This window comes from Pelophylax lessonae (genome assembly GCF_965119305.1).
Source record: "Pelophylax lessonae genome assembly, chromosome: 9".
NCBI lineage: Eukaryota > Metazoa > Chordata > Amphibia > Anura > Ranidae > Pelophylax > Pelophylax lessonae.
In genome coordinates, this window is record NC_138776.1 from 35,946,907 (window position 1) to 35,973,426 (window position 26,520).

Sequence of the window (26,520 nt, forward strand, 5' to 3'; positions counted from 1 at the left end):
ATCCAAGGTCCACAATAAATACTAAAAACCAATACCCCTGGACTGTTTATTGAGCAATGAGCCATAGGGAGTAAGGATGGATGTGTGAACTGTACCCTAAGTGACTGTGTGCTGGTAATCCGAGGAGACCCAACAAGTCATCATGAAAGTGGGGGGTGTCATGGCGCTCTTCTAATATCCCAAGATGGTACAAGGAATATGGGTGGATGGGAGAGGGGGGGGTTATGGGGCTGCGTGGGGGGGGGGGACAAAGTTTGGTACTGTAGGGAAGCTATAGTCTGCGGCAGCCGGCTGAAGCGTGGAGAAGCCCTGAGAGATGCAAGAAAGGAGAGAGCGGCGCCAGCTTAGTATAGTACAAGTTTATTTAACACTGTTAAAATTGGTGACTCACTGTCCGAGGTTGGGTGAGACCGGTACACAAAAACTGTTAGGGTCATCCATCTTCCTCTTCCAGGATAGTGGTCATAGGAGAAGGTGGTGAGGTTCCAGAGGTATAGCCGAGCCGCTGTGGGGCTGCTAGTTGTCACTGGCCGCGGCAGAGCATGCACAACAGGGCTCCGGCTGCCGACTTCTGATCCCTGATGACCTCACTTCCTGGCAGGAGAAAAATAGGGGTTGCACGCGTTCGGAGCATCCGTGCTCCTTCGTCAGGTGCCTGACGAAGGAGCACGGATGCTCCGAACGCGTGCAACCCCTATTTTTCTCCTGCCAGGAAGTGAGGTCATCAGGGATCAGAAGTCGGCAGCCGGAGCCCTGTTGTGCATGCTCTGCCGCGGCCAGTGACAACTAGCAGCCCCACAGCGGCTCGGCTATACCTCTGAAACCTCACCACCTTCTCCTATGACCACTATCCTGGAAGAGGAAGATGGATGACCCTAACAGTCTTTGTGTACCGGTCTCACCCAACCTCGGACAGTGAGTCACCAATTTTAACAGTGTTAAATAAACTTGTACTATACTAAGCTGGCGCCGCTCTCTCCTTTCTTCCAACAAGTCATCATACAGAAAGCCCTACGGGGACAGTGCTAAGTAATACAGTGTATGTTTTATAACAGAAAATAAGGGAAACTAATTTTGGTCTTTTTTCCATAATAAATTAGAAATAAAAACCCAGTGTTTATTAAATTCTATAAAATTAATTTTCTGTGCCTCAAGCAGTGGTATAACATTCATTTTGGGTACAGTGTTGAACTATCACAGCACTGAAAACTGAACAATGTCCTGGTAATAAAGGGGTATTACAGACTAGTGCTCGAGTGTTCAAGTCCTAACTTTATTTTCCGTTATTAATAGCGTAGGGAAGACTTAGAACCCCTGTTTGGTTTTAAAAGTCACCTGTCTACTACTGAGTACATTTTTTATTTGAATTTTAATCCTGTAGGTGTCCCTGCGTTTTATAACAGCATTCTGGGTTAGTTACTCAAAATATTGAAGAAAAAATAGGTTGGTACAACAGCGAGGCAACTAGCGAGGCAACTAGCAATGTCAGGAGGGTTCCAATCATGGTAGTTTTCCATGTTTCTCTGACAGGTTTGCTTGAACCACTTAAGCCCCGAAGAATTTGGCTGCTCAAAGACCAGGCCCTATTTTGTGATTCGGCACTGCGTGACTTTAACGGACAATTGCACGGTCGTGCCATGCTGTACCCAAATGAAATTGATGTCCTTTTTTTCCCACAAATAGAGCTTTCTTTTGGTGGTATTTGATCACCTGTGCAATTTTTATTTTTTGCGCTATAAACAAAAAAAGAGCGACAATTTAAAAAAAATAATATTTTTCACATTTTTTTATATGAAATTCTCAAAAAAGATATAAAAATGAAAATGTTTTAACATTTTAAGGCCAATTTGTTTTCTACTACATATTTTTGGTAAAAAAAATCGTAATAAGCGTATTTTGATTGGTTTGCGCAAAAGTTATTGTGTTTCCTAACTAAGGGAAAGATTTATGTAATTTTTATTGTTTTTTTTTTTTAACTAGTGATGGCGGCGATCTGCGATTTATTTTGCGGGACTGCGACATTGCGGAGGACAGATCGGACCCCTGACTGACATTTTTGACCCTTTTGGGGGTACCAGTGACATTACTACAATAATAGTGTTATAAATATGCACTGTTACTGTAAAAATGACAGGCTCGTGGGCGAGCGATGTATCGGTACATCGCTTTGCCTGTAGGGGGCTGACTGCCACAGTATATAGTCGTACGGCGGTCGACAAGTGGTTAAGGGCTATAAGATCTGATACACTTTTATCTAATATAGGCTGCAGATTATTTTGTGAATTACCCCATCTTGTGGCCAGAGGTAGTAATGCAACAGTTTTAAATACATACAACTAAAATCTAAAACCGTTCTAATCCAGAGAAAAATTCACATTGAGTTGATAGTTCATGAAGATGTGTCCTAAAATTATAATTTCTTTCATAGAGGAAAAACATTAGGACAATGTATTTCTACATAAAAAAAAAAAAAATGTTTGTTCGATTTGCATCTAAACAAAAGATCGTCTAACCCCCTTTTGCTGCCAGAAACGTTTTTGCCTCTTTTTTTTTTTGCAGACATGTATAAAAAATCATTTTAGGCCCGAAGATTAGTTTAAACCCCCAAACCATATGTTTTTTTAACGTAAAGACAGTGGAGGACAAAATAGTGGTGGTTCCAATTTTTTATGTTGGACAATATTTGAACATTAGATTATTAAACACAAATTTTCAAAAGGGATTACACTAAAGTTAATTTTGGGGGCGCACAAATGCAATATACACTATATTGCCAAAAGTATTGGGACACCTGCCTTTACACGCACATGAACTTTAATGGCATCCCAGTCTTTGTCCGTAGGGTTCAATATTGAATTGGCCCAATCTTTGCAGCCATAACAGCTTCAACTCTTCTGGAAAGGCTGTCTACAAGGTTTAGGAGTGTGTCTATGGAAATATTTGACCATTCTTCCAGAAGCGCATTTGTGAGGTCAGGCACTGATATGGATGAGAAGGCCTGGCTCGCAGTCTCCGCTCTAATTCATCCCAAAGGTGTTCTATCAGGTTGAGGTCAGGACTCTGTGCAGGCCAGTCAAGTTCCTCCACCCCAAACTCGCTCATCCATGTCTTTATGGACCTTGCTTTGTGCACTGGTGTGCAGTCATGCTGGAACAGGAAGGGGCAATCCCCAAACTGTTCCCACAAAGTTGGGAGCATGAAATTGTCCAAAATGCCTTGGTATGCTGACGCCTTAAGAGTTCCCTTCACTGGAACTAAGGGGCCAAGCCCAACCCCTGGAAAACAACCATAATCCCCACTCCACCAAATGATTTGGACAAGTGCACAAAGCAAGGTCCATAAAGACATGGATGAGCGAGTTTTGGGTGGAGGAACTTGACTGATCTGATTTCAACCTAACAGAACACATTTGGGGTGAATTAGAGCAGAGATTGCGAGCCAGATCTTCTCGTTCATCAGTGCCTGACCTCACAAATGCGCTTCTGGAAGAATGGTCAAACATTCCCATAGACACACTCCTAAACCTTGTGGACAGCCTTCCCAGAAGAGTTGAAGCTGTTATAGCTGCAAAGGGTGGGCCAACTCAATATTGAACCCTACGGTCTAAGACTGGGATGCCATTAAATTTCATGTGCGTGTAAAGGCAGGCGTCCCAATACTTTTGATAATATAGTGTACTGTTCTATCCATGCTGTGGCAGATTTTGAAAGAAAACAAAATGTAAGATTTTGCACACCAGTGTTGTATTTGAGTATCCCTTAACTGAGAGTGCATTTGGGCTTTGAACAGATAGAGAAATATGCCTTTTAATAAAAGATTGGTGGCACACAGTGGGATGGAGAGAAAATTTAAAACAGCACTATTTTCCATCAAGCACCAAAAGTAGATAGGTTGGAAGCAGGTGAGGCTGGGGTTCTACTTTACATTTATAAAAAAAAAAAAAAACTCTCAATAGCAATAAAAAAATTAAATAAAGATCCATACATTTACATCTAAACACCTGTATTAGCTTTTCCAGTGAACTGCTATTAAAAATGTGAAGAAACCCCCTCCTTTACTACTTTTTTTCAAGCTTTTCTGCTTCTCCCCTGATATAAGCCCAATTTGTGGGTGTTACTAATGTTAAGCTTAGTTTCCACTGTGTCCTGTTCCACCAGTGGACCTGAGGAAAGGGTCATGTCAGCTAGAGAGCTCCCATCCAGTACAACTGTTCAACCCCTAAGTAGTACCAGGCCGAACAGGGTCATTGGTTACTAGAATGCAGACAGACGGGCTTCCTGCATCCTAGCAACTGAGGATGCTTTGGATCTCCAATGTAAATGATGGTATGCTTTGTAGGATTGGTCTGCACAGTGTCATTGGTTGCTAGGGTGTAGACCATGGGTGTCCAACCTTTTGGCTTCTCTGGGCCACATTGAGTGTAGAGAAATTTTCTCGGGCCGCATGTAAAATATATACTATAGTTTAGGTATATAAGTAATAAAACGCCGCCACGCCCCTTCCCGCGCTGTCGCCTCCCCCCCCCAGCACTAATTTAACACAACTAGAGGATGATCTCTTCCGAGGCAGCCTCTGCCTACAGTTAGTTAGAAGCCGCTGTGAACGTGCCCCCGACCCGACTTCCTTCTTCCCCATCAAAAAAAAAAAAAAATTGTCAGGGGGCAGTGGGCCGCATTGCCTGGGGCTCTGGGCCGCATGCGGCCCCCGGGCCGCAGGTTGGACATGCCTGGTGTAGACGGTCCGGCTTCCTACAGCCTAGCAATCAAAGTCACTGTGTGGCTTCTTAAGTAGGTAGTAGTCATTTAATTCAATCTTCAGCTATCACACTCCACACAGCACAGATCACTCCCTAAATTCTTGGTTAGCATTTTCCTAGTGGGTATGGACTCCCATCCCTGACAGCAGATCTCTGAAATGGTCTTTATGAATTCATATTTTTTTTAATTCTCCCAGCTGGACATCTTTCTATACTCACCACTTCTCTGCTCTCTTCCAGCCTGCTGACTTGTTTGAAATGATTGAGAAAATGCAGGTAAGTGACCATATTGTACATATCATATAGAAATACACACAAGTTAGTTGAAGCCAGGTTTATGAGATCATTGTGCCATTTATTACCCCATGTGTGAGTGATGAATGGAGGATGTAAGATGTAAGATGACCCTTACATCGGTGGTCAATGAGAAGAATGCTCCTTACCTTGGTAATCAGTGGGAAGAATTTCCCTTACATTAGTGAGCAGCAGGAAAAATGCTCCTTTCGCCAGTGGTCAATGGGATAATTGCTCTTTACATTGGTGGTCAATGGGAACAATGCCTCCTTACAGATACACTATATTGTCAAAAGTATTGGGACACCTGCCTTTACACGCACATGAACTTTAATGGCATCCCAGTCTTTGTCCGTAGGGTTCAATATTGAGTTGGCCCACCCTTTGCAGCTTAAACAGCTTAAATTCTTCTGGCAAGGCTGTTCACAAGGTTTAGGAGTGTGTCTATGGGAATGTTTGACCATTCTTCTAGATGCGTATTTGTGATGTCAGGCACTGATATTGGAGAGAAGGCCTGGCTCGCTGTCTCCGCTCTAATTCATCCAAAAGGTGTCCTATCCAGTTGAGGTCAGGACTCCGTGCAGTTCCTCCACCCCAAACTCACTCGTCCATGTCTTTATGGAACTGTCTTTGTGCACTGGTCCAAATCATTTGGTGGAGGGGGGATTATGGTGTGGGGTTGTTTTTTAGGAATTGGGTTTGGCCCCTTAGTTCCAGTGAAAGGAGCTCTTAAGGCATACCAAGACATTTTGGACAATTTCATGCTCCCAACTTTGCAGGAACAGTTTGGGGATTGCCCCTTCTGGTTCCAACATGGAACCAAATGGTACACACCAGTGCAGAAAGCAAGGTCCATAAAGACATGGATGAGCAAGTTTGGGGTGGAGGAACTTGACTGCCCTGTACAAAGTCCTGACCTCAACCTGATAGAACACCTTTGGGATAAATTAGAGCGGAGACTGCGAGCCAGGCCTTATCTCGTCCAACACACTCCTAAACCTTGTGGACAGCCTTCCCAGAAGAGTTGAAGCTGTTATACCTGCAAAGGGTGGGCCAACTCAATATTGAACCCTACAGACTAAGACTGGGATGCCATTAAATTTCATGTGTGTGTAAAGGCAGGCGTCCCAATACTTTTGAAAATATAGTGTTAAAAACATGATTGGGTACTATGGTTGCTTATCTGAGAGGCAGAAATCACTCATTGTTCAAGAAACCTGTAGTAACCTCTGGAAGAGCCTAAGTTGAGAGAGGTTGGTGTAAACGTTAAAGTATTTTTTCTTTTGTATGTTGTTATCAGGTTTGCACTTTAACATTAATATGCTTTGTTTCAGTGCACCCGCTTAGAAGACCAGCGCTGTGTCCTCCCCTCCCCTATGAAGGTTGGTTACTCCTTCTTACACTATTCCTGTTAGCTACAGTATAATTGACATATAAAGTGTATCCAAATCCATTTTTTTCCAATTTAAGTGGAGCTCCACCCAAAGGAGAAGCTCAGTTTGTTTGCCTCCCTCCCCCTCCGCTGTCACATTTGGAACTTTTTCCGGGGATCCTGGTTTTGACGGATACTTACTCCCACTTTGGGCTGAACTCACTGTGGCGATCTCAGCTAGAAGCTCAGCCCCCCTCCTCCTTCCCCTGCAGCCGGGCCATTCACAAAGAGCAGTGCCCTTCGCGCATGCGCAGTAGAGAACCAGCTATGAAGCCACAAGGCTTCACTGCCAGGCAGCACCCGAGAGCCGATTGAAAAATTGGCTCGGGTGAAGACACCGTTGTCTCCCTGGACAGGCAAGTGTCCTATCATTAAACACAATATATACCACACAGGAAGACATCCCCCTCCTGATCAAATTACCCCACCAGGTCAGGTGCCTGATTACATTATCAAATGCTGATGAAATTGTGTACAGAAATATAATTAACATATCTAAGGAACAATCAAACAGTATTCTCCTTTCCCCTCAGCAACTAACAGATGACAGTGATTTAAATAACTTGAGTTAAATAACTAGCATACTTGCTGTCATCGAGCTCCTGAAGTACAATACACATTATTATAAGTGTAAACACATCCCCAGAGTAGACAATAGATGAGTAAATCAGCACAATCGAGTCTTTATATATTCCTTCATGTATATTGTTGATAAATATTACTGTCCTATTTGATGTAATCCAAACCATATTCTCAGTGTCCATTAAGTAGCTGTCCATCATTTCCTTGGTCACCCTGTGTCCCTAATAGACATAGGGTGACTTACACATAAGAGGGGCCTAGGGAGCTGAGACAGGGATTTTCCAACCTCTCAAAGGTAAGCTGGATTCCACGGGCCCCCAACCAAAGTGACTCCCGTCATAGTATAAAACCCCTGTCAGGTTTGTATTGTTATATTTGTCCCTGACAGGGTGATTCACCCTCTCTAATTGTCCTGAAGACCATTATTACTATGAAAAAGTAAGTGAGAAATTAAAATTGTAGGCAGATAATGGAACACAAATAGAGGAACATCTTCTAACGGGGGCCCTTATTTCAGTGACGTCTTCCCTTTGGAGAGATTTATTTGTACTTTCTGTTGTATCTAGAGACAGAAAAGTGAAGAAGAATCTCCCTTGACCCAACTTGACTGGGGATTAAACCTTTCCCAACTATATCAAAAACTAACAAAATAAGGACGCATTTTGTCAAAAACCACCCCTTTATGCAATGGGAACAAGAACTGGGGGGGTCCTTCTCCCCGACCCAATGGAAAAAAGTATTGGTATCCAGCAACAAAGCCACGTTGAGCACGTCCCTGAGGGAACTTCACATTAAATTATCCCTAAGGTGGTATCTCACAGCCTGTGTGATCGCAAAATTTGCTCCCACAGCCCCGTCCACATGTTGGAGAGGCTGTGGAGCTCAAGGTACTCTTAAAGCGGAGTTCCACCCAAAAGTGGAACTTCCGCTTTAGGTATTCTAACCCCCTGACATGTAACATTTGGCATGTCATTTTTTTGGAGGGGGAGCGGGTACCTAGTTTTGACAGGTACCCGCTCCCACTTCCGCTCGGAGCGCCACGGCGCCCTGAACGGAAGTTCTCCTCTCCCCCTCCCTCCCTGCAATCTTCTGGGACATGTCAGAGGTCCCAGAAGATTGCCGGCCAATCAAGACGCGCAGCGCGACTCGCGCATGCGCAGTGGGTACCCGGCTGTGAAGCCGCAAACTGTCACAGCCGGGTGCCCACAGCAGTGATGCCGGCGCCGCCGAGACCAGAGGGAAGAGGATCGAGGCTTCGGGCGGCCGCATCGCTGGACCGTTGGACAGGTGAGTGAAAAGGCTGGAACTCCGCTTTAAAGCGGAGTTCCGGGCACAAAAACGAGATTTTGTTTTGTGCCCCTCCGCTAGGTATGCCTCACCTGAAAAGGAATTGGGTAGTTTTTTTTTTTTTTTTGTTTACTTACCTTGCAATTGAAGATCGAAGATACTCACCTCAGAGTACTTCCTCCCTCGGAGCCGCGGCTCACCCCGTCACTTCCTGCCTCGCTATGATTCCTGGGAGCTGAACGTCACAGCTCCCAGGAATCAATGCGACGGCACCGGCCCCGCTCGTCATTTCCGGGCGACGCCGCATTCCCCTGCTAAACAGTTTCTGGGCATGCCCAGAAGCTGTGGAGGAATGCGGCGTCGCGCCGGAAGTGATGAGAGGGGCCAGTGCGGCGCATTCTGGGACAAGAAGACGCGGAAGAAGACACAGAAGAGGACCGCGCCGGCTTCAGCTGCCCACAACAGAGATGGAAACGCTGTGGAAGAAATTTTATAAGTAAGTATTTCTTCTAAAAGGTAAGTGCGAACCGGGACAGATCAGAGGCTAGCCATTGTGGAATGTGCTAGCCCTGACTGTCCCGGGGGTATGTTCATTAAAAAATGACATCTGTGCCCGGAACTCCGCTTTAAGCACATCATGTGGAAATGCCCTCCCATCTTGACGTTATGGGAGGAGGTGTTCGCACTGATCTCAAAAATTATTAAGATCCCCGTATTGCTGTCGCCAGCTTTTGCCCTGTTCCACCTGTCAATTGACCAAAATCCCGCTAGTGTTCCGCAAACTTGTGATCAACATACTACTCGCCACCAAAATCAATATTACTAGACGCTGGAAGGACGCACAGCCTCCTTCCCTCTTTGAGGTAATAAGCACTACCCAAACGCATAAAACATTCGAATTACTAATGGCCCCTTCCCACGAGAGGTATCAGAGAGAGTTAGAATGGTGGAATCCCTGGAAACAATGGTATTCTTCCTAGATAGCGCAGTGAGTGCATAATTTGAAAACAATACTCTGTTATGCCACTAGGTGGGCTATGGTGTTAGAATCCTGGTCCTTTGTCTGAATTTATAATGTGTGAAACTATTGGTGTTCATTCGTGCTAAATGCTGTTAAAGGAATAGTTTCTTCAGTTGATATGCACTGTTCTGTATATTGCCTGCTTGCTTCCCTTTTTTCTTTCTTTCTGTTATGTTGTTATATGACAAAACGCAATAAAAACTATTTGAACAGGAAAAACTAACAAAATAAACTTTTACCACTTTAGTCCCCAGTTCCTTTTTTGAACGGCACAGGGATATTAGAAGTATTGAAACAGGTGCATCCGAGCTACTTCCTCCTATGCAATGTCTGGTGAGCCCCAATCACACAGCACCCAGCCTGTGAGGTCTCTGTAATCCCCCATGTAATCCATACAAAAAAGGAGAAAGGCTGGTGCTAGGGACATCGGCTAAAACATTGTTTATTGTAGCCCATGAACAACAGTCAACTAAAAAGCCAACACGTTTCGGCCATCGGGCCTTAATCATGGCTGATATTAGAAATATTCATCCCAGAGCAGTCCCAGCAGTGCTTTAACCACTTAAGCCCCGGAAGATTTTACCCCCTTCCTGATCAGGGGGTATTTTGCGATTCGGCACTGCGTGACTTTAACGGACAATTGCGCGGTCGTGCGACGCTGTATCTAAACGAATTTGGCATCCTTTTTTTCCCACAAACAGAGCTTTCTTTTGGTGGTATTTGATCACCTGTGCGATTTTTTTGATCACGCGCTATAAACAAAAAAATAGCGTAAATTTTGCAAAAATAGCAATATTTTTCACATTTTTTTATATGAAATTCCCCCCCAAAAAAATGTAAAAATCTAAATTTTTTAACATTTTCGGCCAATTTGTTTTATGCTACCTATGTTTGGTAAAATAAATCGCAAAAAGCATATTTTGATTGGTTTGCGCAAAAGTTATCGCGTTTACTAACAAAGGGAAAGATTTTTGTCATTTTTGTTGTTTTTTTTTTTAACGCGTAATGGCGGCGATCTTCTATTTTTTTTGCGGTACTGCGACATTGCGGCGGACAGATCGGACCCTTGACTGACATTTTTGACACTTTTGGGGTTACCAGTGACATTTCTACAGTAATCAGTGCTATACATATGCACTGTTACTGTAAAAATACACTGGCAGTGAAGGGGTTAACTTTTTTTTGAAAGGGAGGGGCTATGTGTGTCCCTAGGGGCGTGCTTTCTACTGTGATTGGCTGTGGCTTCAGATGTATGAAGAGTGATCAACGGTTCTACATAGTAGAACCGTATGATCATCCTTCATACACAGGGGAGAATGACAGGCGGCTTTGTTTACATTAGCCGCCTGACTTTCTCCCTCTCCCCCGCTGATTGCAGAGTGACCGGCGGACATCGGGTCCGCTGGTCACACGCGCGGGGGGGTCTGTGACCACGCGGGAGCGGGAGCGCGCCTCCGGCGGCGCGCGCTCGCTCCCTAGACCCTCACAAGTTAGTGACGTAGCCCTACGTCACTTTGCCTGTGAGGGGCTGACCGCCGACGTAGATAGTTGTGCGGCGGTCGGCAAGTGGTTAATCATGGCTGATATTAGAAATATTCATCCCAGAGCAGTCCCAGCAGTGCTTTAAAACACTGGCTGGTCTCAGCGGTTCCTGCGGGTCCCAGGAGTAGACATGTGCCATTCCTTTTGTTCTGAATAAATATTCTGACAAATTTTTCATTATTCGGCTATATTCGAATCCCCAAATTACAGTACAGAAAAATTTTAACAAATTCTCAGAATAAAGAAACGCTTGTAACATGCTTGTAATCCAAAGCGCTCTTATATCAAAGCAAATTTCCCCATGAGAAATAATGGAAACTCAGATGATTCGTTCCACAGCCATTTATTCATAAGTCCTTCAGTTTATAGTCCATATAAAAAGATTATAGCAATGTGATTGGTTGTGTAACCATAAAATGTCCATCCACAAATGGCGCCTCTACTAGGGGAATAGAAGCAAAATCCAGCAGAGCTACAGAGTATAAAAGAGAACAGAGGTGCCTCTAAGTGTAGCAATATGGGTACATTTAATGGGGCCTGCCAGGCTGCATGCTCGGATAAGGGCTGGTATAGATTTTGGGGAGGACCCCACACCATTTTTATTTTTTAATTCTGTCATAGGGTTTCCCTTAACCATTTAAACACAGGGCACTTTAACCCCCTTCCTGCCTAGACCAATTTTCAGCTTTCCAATTGTATCTATTGGAAATATTGGACAGCTGAACATGGCACTGCTCCCCTTCTTTAGCATTGAGGTCTATAGGAAATCTTGGTCAGCTTGGCATGGTACTGCTCCCTGTCTTTAACATTGACGTCTATGGGAAATCTTGGTCAGCTTGGCATGGCACTGCTCCCGAACTATAAGTGACAGGGACACAAAATTTGGGGAGTACCGAGAGAGAACCCAAGACTACATCACATCTATACATTTTAAAAATGGGGTATGCCTGTACAATACACTGACTGCACTAAACTGACTGAACAAACTATCCACTAACTACCTGCCTAATCTCTATTGTAACACACTATACACGGCTGCCATGTAAGCAGCAGCCTTATATAGTGTGGGGCGTGGACTTAGCCCCTGAGCCATGACTGGCCAAAGGCACCTTGCCTTTGGCCAATTATGGCTCTGACAGGACATTGTGCTGTGATTGGCCAAAGCATACAGGTCAGGTGCATGCTTTGGCCAATCCTCTGCAGAGCTCAGTAAGGAGAGCTGAGAGCTGATTGGAGGGTAGGGACACACAGCCCTTCACACAGCACACCAGAACAGAGCAGAGGCTGTTAATCACAGGCTGTGTGCTGGAGCTCCCTCCCCTGTCACCTTTTTTCTCTTGGTGTCAGGAAAACCTGTCAGAAGTAACTCATGCTACTAGCAGAGGAAGGAAGCAGCAGATAGAAATGACACTTAGTGCTCTGGACTGAGAAAAGTACACACTATAGAGGGATATGCTTTGTTTATATCTAATGAACCAGAGCAGAGCTGAGGCTGTAAATCACAGACTGTGTGCTGGAGCTCCCTTCCCTGTCACCTTTTTTCTCTTGGTGTCAGGAAAACTTGTCAGAGGTGACTCATGCTGATAGCAGAGGAAGGAAGCAGCAGACAGAACTTACACTTAGTGCTCTGGACTGAGACAAGTACACACTATAGAGGGATATGCTTTGTTCATATCTCATGTCTGAGGTTTGCAATCATTTTCAGATTCCTGTCACACATGTACATGCCAAGTCCCACATCTTGGTTCTCTATCCCACCAGTACTGTGTCCCGGGCTGTGTCCCAGGATCACAGAATCAGGCTTATTTAGGTTACTGCGCTTGCATAGTAACGCAAAAAAAAAAAAAAAGTGTTAATTGTATGGATCAGATGCTGAAGGGGGGCATTCCCCATATTTACATACTGCATGGGGTCTGGGCAGGAGCAACTTGTAATGCAGGTGTGATGGGTGGTTCAGGATTGAGAACATTTTTATTTCGGGGGCCACAGTGAAATCAGCATTTTATTGATACAAAAAAATAATTGTTTATGATACACAGTTCATTAGCAAACTACATGATGATTTGTAAGAGTTTATATATTTTTTTATTTGTAAAACAGTGTATTATAAAGATATACGAAAAGCAAACAAAAAAAAACAAAATAACAAACAAACAAACAAATATATATATATATATATATATATATATATATATATATATATATATATATATATATATATATATATAATAAAATGTTTTTAAAGTTTTAAACCAAAAACAAAATAATTTTTTTTTTTTTTTTTTTTTACATTTTTGTTTTTCCAGAGAAAGGGAGGAGAAAAGCTGCACCCTGGCATCCAGGAGGTGAGTAGTAAGCAGTTTTACCAAGTTTTTACCATCCCTTAACTGCCCACCTACAACATGCATGCTGTGGAAAATTTAACTTTGCTTGCAGAAATTGACAGGCATCAGTCAAACTCATCCATCCAAGTAAATGAGACCTACCTACCTTTGAAAAGCAATCCAATGTGGACAGATCATTTTTCAGAGGGCGGTAGATGGCAAATTTAAATCAGTTTGACAGGCTGATGCCATTGAATCAATGGGACCGGTCTATAACTGCAAGCCAAACTCTTTGCTTCTGGTTGCTGCATGGTAAATCCATTGAAAACCACTGATTGCCCCAAAAAATAGCCAAAAAAACTGACATTCAGGGGGCAGCAGGATCGCATTCTTAATGCCTGCAAGCTTCTACTCTACCGTCCAATGCAGATCGCTTTTCAGAGGGCAGTAAAAATGTAGCTGTAGTGTTCATTCCCATTGGTGTACTGGTGTATTGGTGTTAAAGCATTAGGCAAAATCTGACTCAAAATAGTAAAAAAGAAAAAAAAAAATCACTTAAAATATTTGCAGTAATCTTTTATGCCATTTCATTGACCAACCACCTCAAAGGGTAAATAATGTATATTACCCTGATGTGCATGAGGACACCACATGTGTGTGTATTATTTGTTCTTTGCACAAGTAAAACCCAGCAACAATACTTTTTTTTTTTTTTTATCCTACCTAAACACACTGACACTAAGGTGTCCATTTATATAAAAAAAAAAAATTGTTAGACATATGGGACAAGCATTCACCCATCCATCCTTAATGAATTCTGACAGTACTGTATATTTCTTATTATGCTCATCAGCACCATCTAATGGTCATAATATTGTTTTTTTTTTTTTTTTCTGAAATCTTTCAATCAGAAAAATCTGCATCATGGCCACTAGATGGAGCTGAGGATCATTGGAAAATCACTGTATTAGGAATAATATGGTCAAAATACATCAAAGATGGGCAAATGCTTGTCATATTTAAACACAGACCCCTAACACCGACAATATGTACAGTAAAACCTTGGATTGCGAGCATAATTCATTCCGGAAACATGCTTGGAATCCAAAGCAATCTGATATCAAAGCGAATTTCCCCATAAGAAAAAATGGAAACTCAGATGATTCGTTCCACAGCCATTTATTCATAAATCCTTCAGTTTATAGTCCATATAAAAAGATTATAGCAATGTGATTGGTTGTGTAACCATAAAATGTCCATCCACAAACGGCGCCTCCACAAGGGGATTAGAAGCAAAATCCAGCAGGAGCTACAGAGTATAACAGAGAAGAGAGGCGCCTCTAAGTGTAGCAATAGGGTTACATTTAATGAAAGTTCAATATTTAGCAAATCACATGGTTGATGATTAAAAGAGGCACATCTAAGAATGCAGGCATCCGGGGTATAGATGTCCACATAGACCGTCCTCCTCATCGCCAACAGTCTGCAGTCGTGACCGGGAAGGCTACCTTGCAGTAGAGTGATTTGAAAGCAAGGCTAGAAGCACCCATGGAGTACAGTGTGGAAGGGACGACGTTGATGGCGATGAGGAGGATGGCCTATGTGGACAGCTTTACCCCAGATGTCTGCGTACTCATTAATTGTAACCATATTGCTACACTTTGAGGCGCCTCTCTTCTCTTTTATACTAAGTTGTGACATGACGTTACTTGTATATCAGGACATGGTTCCAGTAATCTATGTCCTTTGACTGCTTGTCTTTAGCAAACTGTTTGCAGGCTTCCTTGTGCATTATCTTTAGGCTTCCATCTGGGATGACAGCCATGCAGACCAATTTGATGCAGTGTGCGGCGTATGGTCTGAGCACTGACAGGCTGACCCCCCCCCCCCCACCCCACCCCTTCAACCTCTGCAGCAATGCTGGCAGCCCTCATACATCTATTTCCCAAAGACAACCTCTGGATATGATGCTGAGCATGTGCACTCAACTTCTTTGGTCAACCATGGCGAGGCCTGTTCTGAGTGGGACCGCTGTATTGGCCACCTTGCTGCAGCTCAGTTTCAGGGTCTTGGCAATCTTCTTATATCCTAGGCCATCTTTATGTAGAGCAACAATTCTTTTTTTCAGATCCTCAGAGAGTTCTTTGCCATGAGGTGCCATGTTGAATTTCCAGTGACCAGTATGAGAGAGTGAGAGTGATAACACCAAATTTACCACACCTACTCCCCATTCACACCTGAGACCTTGTAACACAAACGAGTCACATGACACCGGGGAGGGAAAATGGCTTATTGGGCCCAATTTGGACATTTTCACTTAGGGGTGTACTCACTTTTGTTGCCAGCACTTTAGACATTAATGGCTGTGTGTTGTGTTATTTTGAGGGGACAGCAAATTTACACTGTTATACAAGCTGTACACTCACTACTTTGTATAATGGGTTGGTGAAATTCTCGCGCTGTCACTCTATATAAATCCTTAATTCCTTTAATGCTGCAGGTACTGTTATTGGTAACCTACACAATACAGAAATTTATAGCAGGGGGGGAGTACCGCGCTTTAAAGGTGCTTAGTGCATACTATTCATATAAATACATCAGTGCTTTCAAATATTAATAATATAAATCCCTTGTGCTTAAAATTATATAAATTTTCTCCAGTGCATAAATATTAAAAAAAATTCATTAATATCTCTCAAATATAAAATATTTCTTATAAGTGATGTAAAATTTGTGCTTCAAACAATCCTTAAAAATTATTATAAAGGTTATTAAATAAAGTGCCAGTGATAAAGTATGTGCTTTTGAGCTTACAATAAATATATCATTCAAAAGTGGTAAAGTGCCAAAGTGTCCTTATATTACATTGAAATAAATATATAAATAAAGCTGTGTGTGTTCAAACGACTTTTCTTTCCCAAAACTCATGCAGGTGCTCTTCCATGCAGTGGCCACTAGGTGTCCTAAGCGCTCACCTCAATTGCCTTTACAAACAGCTTTGTATTGTTTTGTTCATGTGTAGTATTTCCTCCTTTTCTATGGTTAATGGATCCGGCCACTAATACCCACACTCTTTCCTTTTTCGATCGATATTCCAAGGGGTATGTGTGGAGCCGTTGTATCTCCAAAATAAATGGGGCCACAATAGTAAAGTACCGTTTGGTAATTTTATTAAAGTAGACTTAAATGACAGACTCACATTTTCCTTCGTCTTTCCAAATGCATAACACTCGTATTGCCGCTACGTCACTTCCGGTTTGGCGTCCTACGCGTTACGCTGCGTGCCCACACAGCTTCTTCCAGGGATTGTTTGAAGCACAAATTTTACATCACTTATAAGAAATATTTTATATTTGAGAGATATTAATGAAATTTTTTTAATATTTATGCACTGGAGAAAATGTATATAATTTTAAGCACAAGGGATTTATATTATTAACACTCACTACTTTACATTGTAGCAAAGTGTCATTTCTTCAGTGTTGTCACATAAAAAGATATAATAAAATATTTACAAAAATGTGAGGGGTGTACTCACTTTTGGATGTCAATGTGGATGAGAGATGTGTTTATGGGTGGAGGGCTTATAATACTTTGATTGTTTCATTATGTGGTACACATCTCACAGGAAGGCTCTACTGATATCTAGGTTTGCACAAGCTATCTGTAGACTCCAGTACCAGTAATTGGTCCCCAAATAATAAATTACATAAATTAATGTTCAATATGAAGGGAAACAAGTTTTTTTTTTTAACAAGGCCATTTACCATGTTCCATGGTCAGAGGAGGGCTGGCAGCCATAGGGCTGGGGGGCAAATCCAGTCAAGTGGCCTACTCACCACCATCTATCTGCACCACATTGCCCGCACAGAGAGCGAGAGGGAGACTGCTTCACATTACCCACATAAAAAGAGAGAGAGAGGTAGACTGCTTCACATTACTGACACAAAGAGACCCACACATCCTCTTCACAGACACAGTACAACGTGTGGGTGGGCAAAGAGAGAGCAGATCCAGAATCTACCAGCCTTTTGTGTGGAGAGGCTGGGTAGCACAGACAGTCAGCCCTGTGACAGAACACATTGCTGGCTGCCTGGCTCGCAGTACTGGATGGAGGGATAACAGAGTTCCTGCCTGTACAGCCGCACTCGGCCAGCTCCGGAACTGCACACACAGTGGCCTTTGTACAGGAGATAAGAGAGGCCCTGGGGGAAATTGCATCTTTGCCCCCCCCCCCCCCAGCCCAGTCTGCCCCTGTCTATAGTCAACCTGCTTAGCCTAAAATGATTACTTAGAGTAAATCTCTACCCAAACTATGCATATTAAAGTATTTAGAGATTCTGAACAAGCAATTTGAAACAAGCCCTGATTCACCTCTGTGGCTATAGGTATAGTGGAAAAATTAATCCTCAATATTTACAGCAGAAGCATCATAATCGTAGCTTTTTCCCTATTGCCATTCAGCTGCACTCCTGCCTACTAAACAGAGGAGCTTGGCAGGTCAGCACAGGCACCATTCAGAGAATGCTTTGTATTTTCTGAATTAATTCAAATCATTCTCTGATTGGACGAGGTGGAAAGGTGGGGTAGGGATGTCATGTTCTCCACCTCGTCCAATAAGAGGCTTTGCATTTATGCAGAAATTGTAAAGCATTCATTGAATGGCACCTGTGCTGACCCCCTGTATTCAGAATGCAGAAGGGCAGCCTCTCCATGCAGGACCTGGAAGCTAGTGGAGATCACTGGAATAGGGGGTGTCTACTATGGTGATTTCCAGCTTCTAGGGGCATTGGACAGGTATGGTATATACATAGTTACATGGGTCCAAGCTATAACTATGTATAATATATGGCTACCTTGAATTCTTCTTTAATGTTCAAGATGTTTGATGATTTTTTGAGATTGAATTACTTCACAGTACAAGCAGTTAGAGAGGTGAGTGAGGGTTTGTGCTCTTTTACTACTTGTTAGGAATGTGTCATTATTTAAGCCCTTACTGACTACGTAAAGCATATGTGTGGTGGCAAGGAGGGTGACACACATATGTGTCCATGGCAGCTGAGGTTTCTGTGTTGAGAGTGTGCTCACTGCTCACTCCCAGCACTGAGACTGAACTGTCACCGACAGCAAATGGTCTCTAGTTATGATTGGAAGCTGGTGGGATGGGCTTCTGCTAATGTGACCATTGTGATGGCCTCTTTCCTTAAAACCTAAAGGGCCATGATGGGTGGCATGGATTTATTGCCCATAGTCTGTTAACAGGTGCACTTTGATTTTTCAAAGTTAGTGATTCTCTTTCATCATTTCTTGTAAAACTTTTGCAAATGTTGTCTGCAGGTACTAAGAAAAGGCCGTCCTTTCCCACTTCTTATAGTGCCCCCCAGTGGTGGATACTGGATAGAGGGCACCAACCACTCCTTGTCTTCTCCTGAGTCTGACCTCACCCCTCCATATGACAGACTGCGAATCCTTCAATCCGATCCCACAGCTCGATTCTACAGAAAGCACTTTATGGGCAAGGTATAATCATTTCATCCTTTGACTTTATTTATTGAAAAACAAATATATATACTGTATATTGTGACTGATGTATAGGGAGAGGTATAAGCAGTAGAAAGAGAGAAGTGCTTATGCCGCTGTACAGAACACTGGTGAGACCTCACTTGGAGTATTGTGCGCAGTACTGGAGGCCATATCTCCAGAAGGATATAGATACTCTAGAGAGAGTTCAGAGAAGAGCTACTAAACTAGTACATGGATTGCAGGAAAAAACTTACCAGGAAAGGTTAAAGGACCTTAACATGTATAGCTTGGAAGAAAGAAGAGACAGAGGGGATATGATAGAAACTTTTAAATACATAAAGGGAATCAACTCGGTAAAGAAGGAGAGCATATTTAAAAGAAGAAAAACTACCACAAGAGGACACAGTTTTAAATTAGAGGGGCAAAGGTTTAAAAGTAATATGAGGAAGTATTACTTTACTGAGAGAGTAGTGGATGCATGGAATAACCTTCCTGCAGAAGTGGTAGCTGCAAATACAGTGAAGGAGTTTAAGCATGCATGGGATAGGCATAAGGCTATCCTTCATATAAGATAGGGCCAGGGACTATTCATAGGATTCAGATATATTGGGCAGACTAGATGGGCCAAATGGTTCTTATCTGCCGACACATTCTATGTTTCTATGAGTTCAAGATGTGATCAGAGGAACCATTCCAGTCTTATTTAGTAATATAATCCACCAAATTTAAAAGTCATCCAAAAGAGATTGTTTAGACATCTAGAGGTACCTGCACATACCTACAGAAACCTCCCAGACAGGACTTGATTTATATCCGTAGCTCACCCCCGAAAGAGCCACTGGTGAACTTAGTCCTATTCCCCCAGGTAGAGCACACACTGCCAGGGACACAGCATTTTCTTCACTATTCCACTGGTTCCAAAGAACAGTCTAGGGGTATCTTTTTGGGATTTTATTGGAAACAATGAACTTGGACAGGGAGAGGGAGAATGGGACACCGCAATAAACTATAGTGCTGAAAAACACGAGGACTCCTTAAATTTCTGGCTGCACTGTACAAATAAAAATGAATGACCCACAAGGTCTCTATGCTGATGGTGACTTGTACTCCTTCCAGAGTTAAAAGCTACACACAGTCACTACTTTTCGGCACTGGGGTCATTTACTCACATAGCCACAGGATCATCAGTTGGCTCCCTCAGATATCCACCAGGCTCTTCCTCCTGAGGGAGATGTAGACTCGCGCCACTATAGGACAGCTGGACTCTTTCCCACCAACTTCTACTTGGCTCTCTCCAGTGAGCTCCTCTAGACCCAACTTATTTTCCCGGGTTGAATAGGCCCCTCACCTAAGCCTAGGTGAGACCTCGGTGTCTTCCTGGCAGCTTCCTCCCAGACATCTGCCCAGGGGGCAAAGCCTCTGCACAGGGGTCCCCTCCTGTAGGACTGAACCCAGGAATACTGCACACTGCTGCTCAGGGCTAAGACTATTTATGGGCTCTCCAGACTATTTATGGGAACGCCTCCACAGGGATTGGCTGGAGTTCCATAAATATTCAGGCTGCCCACTCTCCCACACTATGTTTCTAGAATCTTCTAGAAGACAGGGGGAAGTAATGGAGCAGCAGCCCATGAGACACTGAACAGCCCTAAATATTCAACCCCTGCTTCTCTGATTACATTGGAGCCAACCTAACCGCTTGCCGACCGCCAACAGTAATATTACTGCGGCAGTGCGGCTCCCCTGGGTCCAGCGAAGTAGACTTACGTCACTGGACTGCTAGTGATTAGACACAGTGGGAGTCCGGCTTCGGGAGGAGCGCCCCCCCCCCCCTCCGTGATCATCGGGGAAATGGTGAGAAGACCCGCCTGCTTATGTAAAGAAAGCAAGCGGATCTTCTCAGTGACAGACAGGGAGAGATCACAGGATTCAGCACAGCTGAAACTGCAATCTCTGTGTCTGTCACAGAACCCCCCCCCCCCGACACATCAGTAAGCATGAGGCATACATTTAACCCCTTGATCACCCACAGTATTAACCCCTTCCCTGCCAGTGTCATTATTACAGTAACAGTGCATATTTTTAGCACTGATTACTGTAGTAATGTCACTGGTACCCACAAAAGTGTCAAAAATGTCAGTCAGGGGTCCGATCTGTCCGCCGCAATGTCGCAGTCCCGTAAAAAATCGCAGATTGCCGCCATTACTAGTAAAAAAAAAAAAAAAACAAACAATAAAAATGACATAAATATTTCCCGTAGTTAGTAGACGCGATAAGTTTTGCGCAAACCAATCAAAATATGCTTATTGCGATTTCTTTTTACCAAAAATATGTAGCAAAAAACAAATTGGCCTAAAATGCTAAAAAATTTAGATTTTTACATTTTTTTTTGGGGAATGTTATATAGCAGAATGTGAAAAATATTGTTTTTTTCCCCCAAAATTGTCGCTTTTTTTGTTTATAGCGCAAAAATTAAAAATCGCACAGGTGATCAAATACCACCATAACGAAGCTCTATTTGTGGGAAACAAAAGACGTAAATTTAGGTCTGGTGCAGCGTTGCACGACCGCGCAATTGTCCGTTAAAATAACGTAGTGCCGAATTGCAAAATATGGCCTGGTCAGAAAGGGGGCAAATCCTTCCGGAGCTTAAGTGGTTAATTTACTTACTAGCCTACTCTATACCAGTGTTCATTTCATTGACAAAAAATAATTTCCTCATAGTTTTTATCAGCTGCATTTTTTCAGTGATAAAAACCAAATGAAAATGAAATTAGAACTAAGTACATTGACGAAAACAATGACAAAAATCAATTCCAATTTTAATTTAGCCGACTAAAATCGAATGGGTTTAGTTACAATGTAATGAATTATTTAAACATTTCTCTAGAATTTCCAAACTCATTATATAATCCTGGAGTACAAATCTAATAACATGTTATAATTTATGGTATTTAAGGTTTGAACACACACTACAGACACAGATTTAGCACCTGGCTGTAATAGATAACGTCTTTATAAATAAAACCAAGTTTCAATAACAAACAAAAATATTGCTTTTTGACAAACAGAAGTGCAACTTTAAAATAACAAAAAAAAACAAAAACAAAAAACTGTAAACTTTGTTGACGGGTGGGAAAGTAGATTGGAGTGAGGGAGTGCAAAGGGCAGGGTGCATTATAATTTAGGGATGGGGAGGTGACAGCGTGCCACACACAGCAGAGGGACAGCGCATCGCACACAGCGGAGGGACAGCTCGCCGCACACAGTGGAGGGACAGCGCGCCACACACAGCGGAGGAACAGTGCGCCGCACACAGCGGAGGGACAGCGCGCCGCACACAGCAGAGGGACAGCGCGCCGCACAAAGCGGAGGGACAGCGCGCCGCACAAAGCGGAGGGACACCGCGCCACACAAAGAGGGACAGCGCGCCACACACAGAGGGACATTGCGCCACACATATCGGAGGGACAGCGAGCCAGACACAGTGGAGGGACATCGCACCGCACACAGCGGAGGGACAGCGCGCCGCACACAGTGGAGGGACAGCGTGCCACACACAGAGGGACATCGTGACGCACACAGCGGAGGGACATCGCGCCACACACAGCGGAGGGACAACGCGCCACACACAGAGGTACATTGCGCCACACATATCGGAGGGACAGCGAGCCAGACACAGTGGAGGGACATCGCACCGCACACAGCGGAGGGACAGCACGCCACACACAGAGGGACATTGCGCCACACATATCGGAGGGACAGCGCGCCACACACAGTAGAGGGACAGCGCGCCGCACACAGCGGAGGGACAGCGCGCCGCACACAGCGGAGGGACAGCGCGCCGCACACAGCGGAGGGACAGTGCACCACACACAGCAGAGGGACAGCGCGCCGCACACAGCAGAGGGACAGCGCGCCGCACAAAAAAGGGACAGCGCGCCACACAAAGAGGGACATCGCGCCACACACAGCGGAGGGACATCGCGCCACACACAGCGGAGGGACAACGCGCCACACAGAGGGACAGCGCACCACACACAGAGGGACATTGCGCCACACATATCGGAGGGACAGCGAGCCAGACACAGTGGAGGGACATCGCACCGCACACAGCGGAGGGACAGCACGCCACACACAGAGGGACATTGCGCCACACATATCGGAGGGACAGCGCGCCACACACAGTAGAGGTACAGCGTGCCGCACACAGCGGAGGGACAGCGCGCCGCACACAACGGAGGGACAGTGCGCCACACACAGCGGAAAGACATTGCGCCGCACACAGCGGACGGACAACGCGCCACACAAAAAGGGACAGTGCGCCACACAAAGAGGGACATCGCGCCACACACAGCGGAGGGACATCGTGCCACACACAGCGGAGGGACAACGCGCCACACAAAGAGGGACAGCGCGCCACACACAGAGGGACATTGCGCCACACATATCGGAGGGACAGCGAGCCAGACACAGTGGAGGGGCATCGCACCGCACACAACGGAGAGACATCGCGCCACACACAGCGGAGGGACATTGCGCCACACACAGCGGAGGGACAGCGCGCCACACACAGCTGAGGGACAGCGCGCCACACACAGCTGAGGGACAGCGCGCCACACAGAGAGGGACATCGCAACGCACACAGCGGAGGGACATTGCACCGAACACAGTGGAGGGACACGCGCCACACACAGCGGAGGGACATTGCGCCACACACAGCAGAGGGACAGCGCGCCGCACACAGCGGAGGGACAGCGCGCCGCACACAGCGGAGGGACAGCACGCCACACACAGCGGACGGACAACGCGCCACACAAAAAAGGGACAGCGCGCCACACAAAGAGGGACATCGCGCCACACACAGCGGAGGGACAACACGCCACACAAAGAGGGACAGCGCGCCACACACAGAGGGACATTGCGCCACACATATCGGAGGGACAGCGAGCCAGACACAGTGGAGGGACATCGCACCGCACACAGCGGAGGGACAGCACGCCACACACAGAGGGACATTGCGCCACACATATCGGAGGGACAGCGTGCCACACACAGTAGAGGTACAGCGCGCCGCACACAGCGGAGGGACAGCGCGCCGCACACAACGGAGGGACAGTGCGCCACACACAGCGGAAAGACATTGCGCCGCACACAGCGGACGGACAACGCGCCACACAAAAAGGGACAGTGCGCCACACAAAGAGGGACATCGCGCCACACACAGCGGAGGGACATCGCGCCACACACAGCGGAGGGACAACGCGCCACACAAAGAGGGACAGCGCGCCACACACAGAGGGACATTGCGCCACACATATTGGAGGGACAGCGAGCCAGACACAGTGGAGGGGCATCGCACCGCACACAACGGAGAGACATCGCGCCACACACAGCGGAGGGACATTGCGCCACACACAGCGGAGGGACAGCGCGCCACACACAGCGGAGGGACAGCGCGCCACACACAGCGGAGGGACAGCGCGCCACACACAGAGGGACATCGCAACGCACACAGCGGAGGGACATTGCACCGAACACAGTGGAGGGACACGCGCCACACACAGCGGAGGGACATTGCGGCACACACAGCAGAGGGACAGCGCGCCGCACACAGCGGAGGGACATCACACCACACACAGCGGAGGGACAGCGCGCCGAACACAGCGGAGGGACAGCGCGCCACACACAGCGGAGGGACAGCGCGCCACACACAGCGGAGGGACAGCGCGCCGCACACAGAGGGACATCGCAACGCACACAGCGGAGGGACATTGCACCGAACACAGTGGAGGGACACGCGCCACACACAGCGGAGGGACAGTGCGCCACACACAGCGGAGGGACATCGCATCACACACACAGCAGAGGGACATCACACCACACACAGCGGAGGGACAGCGCGCCGCACACAGCGGAGGGACAGCGCGCCGCACACAGCGGAGGGACAGCGCGCCGCACACAGCGGAGGGACAGTGCGCCACACACAGCGGAGGGACATCGCATCACACACACAGCAGAGGGACATCGCACTACACACAGCGGAGGAACAGCGCGCCGCACACAGCGGAGGTACAGCGCGCCACAACAAAGCGGAGGGACAGCGTGCCGCACACAGCGGAGGGACAGTGCCCCACACACAGCGGAGGGACATCACATCACACACACAGCAGAGGGACATCGCACTACACACAGCGGAGGGACAGTGCACCACACACAGCAGAGGGACAGCGCGCCGCACACAGCGGAGGGACAGCGCGCCGCACAAAAAAGGGACAGCGCGCCACACAAAGAGGTACATCGCGCCACACACAGCGGAGGGACATCGCGCCACACACAGCGGAGGGACAACGCGCCACACAGAGGGACAGCGCACCACACAAAGAGGGACATTGCGCCACACATATCGGAGGGACAGCGAGCCAGACACAGTGGAGGGACGTCGCACCGCACACAGCGGAAGGACAGCACGCCACACACAGAGGGACATTGCGCCACACATATCGGAGGGACAGCGCGCCACACACAGTAGAGGTACAGCGCGCCGCACACAGCGGAGGGACAGCGCGCCGCACACAACGGAGGGACAGTGCGCCACACACAGCGGAAAGACATTGCGCCGCACACAGCGGACGGACAACGCGCCACACAAAAAGGGACAGTGCGCCACACAAAGAGGGACATCGCGCCACACACAGCGGAGGGACATCGTGCCACACACAGCGGAGGGACAACGCGCCACACAAAGAGGGACAGCGCGCCACACACAGAGGGACATTGCGCCACACATATCGGAGGGACAGCGAGCCAGACACAGTGGAGGGGCATCGCACCGCACACAACGGAGAGACATCGCGCCACACACAGCGGAGGGACATTGCGCCACACACAGCAGAGGGACAGCGCGCCACACACAGCAGAGGGACAGCGCGCCACACTCAGCGGAGGGACAGCGCGCCACACAGAGAGGGACATCGCAACGCACACAGCGGAGGGACATTGCACCGGACACAGTGGAGGGACACGCGCCACACACAGCGGAGGGACATTGCACAGCGGAGGGACAGCGCGCCGCACACAGCGGAGGGACAGCACGCCACACACAGCGGACGGACAACGCGCCACACAAAAAAGGGACAGCGCGCCACACAAAGAGGGACATCGCGCCACACACAGCGGAGGGACAACACGCCACACAAAGAGGGACAGCGCGCCACACACAGAGGGACATTGCGCCACACATATCGGAGGGACAGCGAGCCAGACACAGTGGAGGGACATCGCACCGCACACAGCGGAGGGACAGCACGCCACACACAGAGGGACATTGCGCCACACATATCGGAGGGACAGCGTGCCACACACAGTAGAGGTACAGCGCACCGCACACAGCGGAGGGACAGCGCGCCGCACACAACGGAGGGACAGTGCGCCACACACAGCGGAAAGACATTGCGCCGCACACAGCGGACGGACAACGCGCCACACAAAAAGGGACAGTGCGCCACACAAAGAGGGACATCGCGCCACACACAGCGGAGGGACATCGCGCCACACACAGCGGAGGGACAACGCGCCACACAAAGAGGGACAGCGCGCCACACACAGAGGGACATTGCGCCACACATATCGGAGGGACAGCGAGCCAGACACAGTGGAGGGGCATCGCACCGCACACAACGGAGAGACATCGCGCCACACACAGCGGAGGGACATTGCGCCACACACAGCGGAGGGACAGCGCGCCACACACAGCGGA

The 26,520-nt window shown here is 46.6% G+C and overlaps 1 protein-coding gene across 1 annotated transcript in view; it reads left to right on the top strand.

Moving 5' to 3' along the window:
- The window catches only part of LOC309563050 (rap1 GTPase-activating protein 1-like), a 183,085-nt gene that overhangs the window by 9,848 nt on the left and 146,717 nt on the right, over positions 1-26,520 (top strand). Inside the window, exons 3-6 of the mRNA XM_082267332.1 lie at positions 4,997-5,032; positions 6,385-6,432; positions 13,221-13,259; positions 18,576-18,758. Coding sequence (XP_082123458.1) covers positions 4,997-5,032; positions 6,385-6,432; positions 13,221-13,259; positions 18,576-18,758 — 306 coding nt within the window. The remainder of the gene's footprint in view (positions 1-4,996; positions 5,033-6,384; positions 6,433-13,220; positions 13,260-18,575; positions 18,759-26,520) is intronic.